At 38.7% G+C, this 5,546-nt stretch overlaps 1 protein-coding gene across 2 annotated transcripts; it reads left to right on the forward strand.

The window, feature by feature from the left end:
• The first annotated feature begins 285 nt into the window (after positions 1 to 285).
• LOC109859177 (beta-1,4-glucuronyltransferase 1-like) lies at positions 286 to 4,938 on the forward strand. 2 transcript variants are annotated; one of them, XM_020437190.1, is made up of 6 exons: positions 286 to 698; positions 1,050 to 1,392; positions 1,966 to 2,191; positions 3,598 to 3,986; positions 4,138 to 4,339; positions 4,537 to 4,938. In XM_020437190.1, exons 2-6 carry the CDS (start codon positions 1,061 to 1,063, stop codon positions 4,747 to 4,749), a joined length of 1,362 nt encoding a protein of 453 aa, XP_020292779.1. In that variant the 5' UTR covers positions 286 to 698; positions 1,050 to 1,060; the 3' UTR covers positions 4,750 to 4,938. The 2 variants fall into 2 exon arrangements, with proteins under 2 accessions (XP_020292779.1, XP_020292770.1); XM_020437181.1 differs by lacking the exon at positions 286 to 698 and having other exon boundaries at positions 705 to 1,392.
• The last annotated feature ends 608 nt before the right edge of the window (positions 4,939 to 5,546 follow it).

Here is a 5,546-nt window from a genome sequence, read left to right on the forward strand (position 1 = left end):
CAATTAAAAACGAAAAAGAAAAAACAGAAATTTTCCAAACTCTGTGATTCTTAATTCTATCAAGAATTGATATCCGGTCTCGCGCCAGTATCGCGCGGCTGCGTTCCCGTGATATCATATCTTGTTGTTGTCACGTCGCGAGGAGGAAGTGGAGTCCACGGGACGTAACACAAGTCAATTAGGGAAACATTTTTCCTCATTTTCGGTAATTTTCTGCCACCTTTTATAAAAATGGTGGGAAGAGAAAAGAATGGGAAACTATTTCAATTTAAAATAATTTTATTAGGGGAATGAAAAAAAGAAAACTTTTGCATACACCTAATAACGTATAAAATAGTTTTTTTTTTTTTCAAAATTGTAGAGTTTGGAATCGCGAAGCAAACAGATTTTTAAGAGACAAATTGGGTGATACTTAAGATGTTCGCTTTTACGAAACAAATAATAATAGAAAAGAGAAAGATTTCATGAAAGAGAAAAGCGGCTGTGAGTGATCTCGACCGCGCGTACCATACTGCGCCTTGCCAACGCGTTTGCGCAACATCGATCTGCAACATTATTTCGCGGTATTGCCCACGTAAACGCCGTATCGTGTCAGTTCGACGGCGGATGTTCCTCGGAGAACTCGCTGTTTGTGCCTATATAATATGGAATATTGTTCTGTCATTCTCGATCGACCACGAGATCGAGAAATTTCCAAGGTGCGTTTGACCAAAACTTTACACGCCAATTTAAATGCCAATTAGACAATAATATGTAGACAACATATAGAAAATGATTTCCGTTTCACGCTGCGGATATATTTTATGTAACTGGGGGAAAAAAAATCGATTTTTTTAGATTTACGTACGAAACGAATCAATCAATCCCTCGCTTGTCCGTTTCTTTGCTTCCAAAGGATATTCCATTGTTTCTTGTAGAAATTAAACGTTGTTTCATAAGCTAGTTTTTTAATCTGTTATTTATATGTTTTTCTTTTACGCTGATTCATCGGAACAGATGTTGATGTGATAAATAATAAATTGATCGAATGTTAAATGCACAATCCCCAGACGAGAAAGCGATGCGCAACCTCGCTCGCAGGCTGTTAGTATGGCTGACACTGGCGCTGTCCTTCCTGTTAGCCACTCGTTTGTTGTTCGGTCACGACTCTCGGGTGCCGCCGACAACGACGACGATCCTCTTTGGCGACGTCATCCCGATAACGGATCGTAGCCACGTGAATTCGCAGCAGGCCGTAAGACCACCCTCTTATACGGCGGGCATGTACATGGCGGGTCGGCAACCCCGCAATGAAAGTGCCTGCAAATGGTATCATGGCTTACCGGATGAACTCTCTTATCCACCGTCCAGGCTTACTTGGAGCCCTGAAACGGGCGAGAAAAGTCCTTACAGGTAGACAACCGCAATTCAGAAGGAGATTGTCTCTCTGTATTTTCATTAGCATTAATCACATTATTAGCATCGATATCGATAAAACTGACATATTATATGGACGTTAGAAAATAAATGTTCGGGATAGAAGGAGTACGGAGAAAAAAGTTTGCTGGCACGGCAAGCATGTTTTTTGTCCTGCCATATGTAGCAATTAAATTTCGCCAATTAACACCGACAATGAGAGATAATGCTATGTATATATTTGTTAAAAATAGCTCTATTGGATTATCGAACAAAAATATATTTTGCTGTAAAGACAAAACGATACATTTCTACTACGTGTTATTGAGAAGCAGCATGCGATTAAAATTAATAATTTTGTTGCAATTAAAATATGCAATTGCATAAAAGTTACATCTGAAATTTAGTTCATTTTGTTTGAAACTAAAATGTTTGAAACAAAGTTGCTCGGAAGAAGATTCGCGTCTTTTAACACGAGAAGTAACAACAAAACTTCCGTTTGCTCTTGTACGTGAAAACTTGTAGCCCGTGTTTTGCTGCGACACGGCGAGATTCTTTTTCTCCGTGCAGGGTTCTGCCGTTTGTGTTGCGCGGCGCCGCCGATGCGACAACGAATAGGTTGCCCCAGGTCACGCTGTCCACGCACGCCACCGCGGATCAGGTTTACAAGATCGTGGAACTAGCCAAACGGTGGGAGGGACCGCTCAGCCTGGCGGTGTTCGCGCCAGGCCTCGACGCCGGCCTCGCTGTCACTCAGCTTGATCGGGCCTGTCGGTGCGAGTTTGCCATGTTCAAGGTCTCCTCAACTTCCTTGCCACGATCGCGAATCTTGCGTGTTCAAAGCACACGCCCGTCTCGACATTTCCCGAGAGTTTCATTTGGTTTTTCCGTTAAAACGCACGCGAGAGAGACAGAGAAATTTTTGTAATCAGACGTCAATCAAGAATTTGCAAATGCAATATATATACGCATTTAAGCTTTTGAAACACTGTAAAAAGTTTGCAAAACTTTTTATTAGCGAACAAGCAATCTTGTTTTTTTTTTTTTTTTTGTTCATTATCTGTAGTATAAATCGATTCTAATTCTCGCGCAAAAATTATGTTTCAACTTTGCTTACACAATTTTAGGCATATAGATATAGATTAGTCCACAGCTTTCACGGTTTTAAATATATCCATAGATTAGTCTCACACAGTTTTTGCGTACTTACATAATAGAGCATTACTCACACGTGACACACATCTACCGAAGCGAGACCGAAACTTAAATGATAAATGTGACTGACGTAGATGATTCATTTGTAATCAGCATAATCGTTTTAGTCCAATGTGGAATACGAATTGTATTAATTGAGATTATACAAATTACAAATGTTTAATTATTCTTTGTGCGTGTGTGGTTTGTTTTAAATAAAAACTGTGACAGGTAACACCACACTATATAATCGCCTGCATTGTTTTTATTTAAAAAGCTTATTCACACCACATATTACATTTACGAAAGAACAGAAATCTCACACGCGATAATATTGTGCATCCAGACAGCGTAGCATGTCCGAAATATACATCAATGAGAGATTTCGAACATATGTTTTTGAAACATAAGATACGTCTTCTGGATGATGAGACGTATCTCGGACATGCGTGCCGTGTGGATGGCATTTTGCATCGCTAACGCAATCACACGCACCATCTTATTTGAAAACTTTCGAAAGTGATGAAATATTAGTTTTGTAAACCGGATATGTAAATCAATTGCTTGTTTACTCAAGTGCTAATACATTCCGAATTATATTCGGAAAAATATGTTAGTCTCACATTCGAGATAAAATTATATCAGCAAATTCACGTTCTATCTTATCTAACAATATTGCCGTTTCTTTTTCCTCACAGCTGATTTTTTTTTTTTTTTTTTTTTGGTGAGATAATAAACGTTTAATAAATGCGCTGCTCACACGCTAACGAATCATTATGTATTTATTTTTACTTTCTTTTCTCATAGATTACGTGTATATGAAATAATCGATACAGACATTATTCAACGCCAATAATTTTTGTACGACCGTACGACCGTCTAAGGCTTACCTGAATACATTTGATTTGAGACACAGTACTACTATACGCTTTCTCCTTTCCGTATCTTTTCTTTTAGGTCTTCGCAATTCAATATGGTCATATGTCTCTGTAATAATTCCGACACCAGGTTTCCGTCCACCTGGTGTTTCCGGTTGGTCAGCCGCCTGTCCTAGACACGATCGGTCGCACTCAGGGTGACTGCGCCGCCGTGGATGTTCAGTGGCGGCAAGCCGAGACCGAGAGACAAAAGAAAAGCATGACATATCCCATCAACGTCGCCCGGAACGTAGCGAGAACGGCGGCGAACACATCTCGCGTGCTGGTATCGGACATCGAGCTGCTGCCGAGCGCGCAGCTGGCCTCCAGCTTTATGGAGATGGTCCACGAAAGACCGCCCAAAGTCGGCTTGGTCTTCGTTGTCCCCGTCTTCGAGATAGAGTCAAGCGAGTCGCCGCCAACGACAAAAAGCGAATTGCTTGCTGCTTGTCGCGCTGGTTTGGCGGTATATTTTCATAGGTACGCGTGAGTTTTTATTCAAGCCGGATGTCTTTCCTAAATTGATTGTTATCAACGCTTTTTCTTTCTAAAACTCGCGAATGAGAATTATTATGTCTTAATCGTATACGTACATGCATGTGTATAATTAAACGCAGAGATGTTACTTCAGATTCCTCTGTCCGCACTGCCAACGATTTCCGGGACTGAACAGATGGATGTCCAGACCAGATCCGGGAAGAGTTCGACCGTTAATCATCACCCGGCGGGAGTATCCCTATCACAGATGGGAACCAGTCTTCATCGGCACACGTGAGGATCCGCTTTATACGGAAGAGATGTCCTGGGAAGGGAAGCAGGACAAGATGGCTCAGGTACCTATAACACGTGTATGTTTTGTGAATAGTTTTCTTTAAACATGAGAAACTTAATAAATAATTTTCGCTGAAGAGTAAATTTGCAACATACGTCACGTTGCTGTGTTACAAGTTTTTCTTTTGTTTAAATTTTTTTTTTTTTGATCAGTAATTTTATTTTGCTCCACATTTAATTTGTATTTCCATTTTTATAGATGTTCGAGATATGTCTTTTGAATTATCGACTAGTCGTGCTCGATGGAGCCTTTTTTGTGCATACGCCGGGAATTAAGCGAAAACCTCGCAAAATCAACGTCGCCACGCAGGAGTTTTTCCGACCGCACGAGAGAAGAAACGCGAAGATCTACCAACGTGTGATAAAACGTCTAATTAAGCAATATCCTGTCAATCGTAAATGCTCACAATGAGAGATTTTAGAAATCAACATAATTCCTTGAGAAAGACCGCTTCTCGACACACATACGGTGCCTGTATACATTCACATACCGACGATTAGAAAATATTTTTTCGGTGAACATCGAGTTTATTAAAATTATTTATAGAAAATCTGCAAAAATAATACTATTCACATTGTTTTCTCATCTCGCAAGAATAAAGGTTTTTATACACAAAGCTTATTTTTAAAATAAGATTTATATTTTCTTCTGGTGTTTTTTCCAACTTTAGAAAAATATAAATTTTAAAATAAGATTACGCATGAATATGAATACGCGGTGTGTGAGACATTTAATCTTCGAACAACTAAATTATGTATGAAAAAATTGTTACACGCATAAAAGTTGCACAATTTTAAAAAGTCATCACATAGCGTGACCTTATTTTATATATATATATATATGAGATGGAGATTTTGCTCTTTTCTTTCTTTTATTCCGATGTAAAATTTTTTTATTACGCAACTATTTTGTTATACGTTTTGTCTGCGCAAAGATTCGCGTAACGCGTTATATATATATCTTGCAAAATTAAAAAATACAAATGAATGAATAGTAAAGGCTCGTGAAATTGTCAAACTAAGAATGAAACAAGGCCGATACGAGCCATTTCCAGGATGTTGTGCAGGAATAAACGTGCATGTATATATATATATACACATGTATGAAAATTCTCATGTAAATTATTTTTACATGTGATTTTTGAATTGAAATTTTCAATTCTTAAAATCATATAGGATGCTAGATTTGCATCTCATATATGAAAGATC

Source organism: Pseudomyrmex gracilis, unplaced genomic scaffold (genome assembly GCF_002006095.1).
Source record: "Pseudomyrmex gracilis isolate BER0280 unplaced genomic scaffold, ASM200609v1 scaffold_7, whole genome shotgun sequence".
Classification (NCBI taxonomy): domain Eukaryota; kingdom Metazoa; phylum Arthropoda; class Insecta; order Hymenoptera; family Formicidae; genus Pseudomyrmex; species Pseudomyrmex gracilis.

Excerpts from the sequence above, each read along its gene's own strand:
- LOC109859177 (XM_020437181.1), top strand. The coding sequence starts at position 1,028 with ATGTTAAATGCACAATCCCCAGACGAGAAAGCGATGCGCAACCTCGCT. Across the intron at positions 1,393-1,965 it reads GGCGAGAAAAGTCCTTACAG|GGTTCTGCCGTTTGTGTTGC; the intron begins GTAGACAACCGC and ends TTCTCCGTGCAG. Across the intron at positions 2,192-3,597 it reads GCGAGTTTGCCATGTTCAAG|GTTTCCGTCCACCTGGTGTT; the intron begins GTCTCCTCAACT and ends TTCCGACACCAG.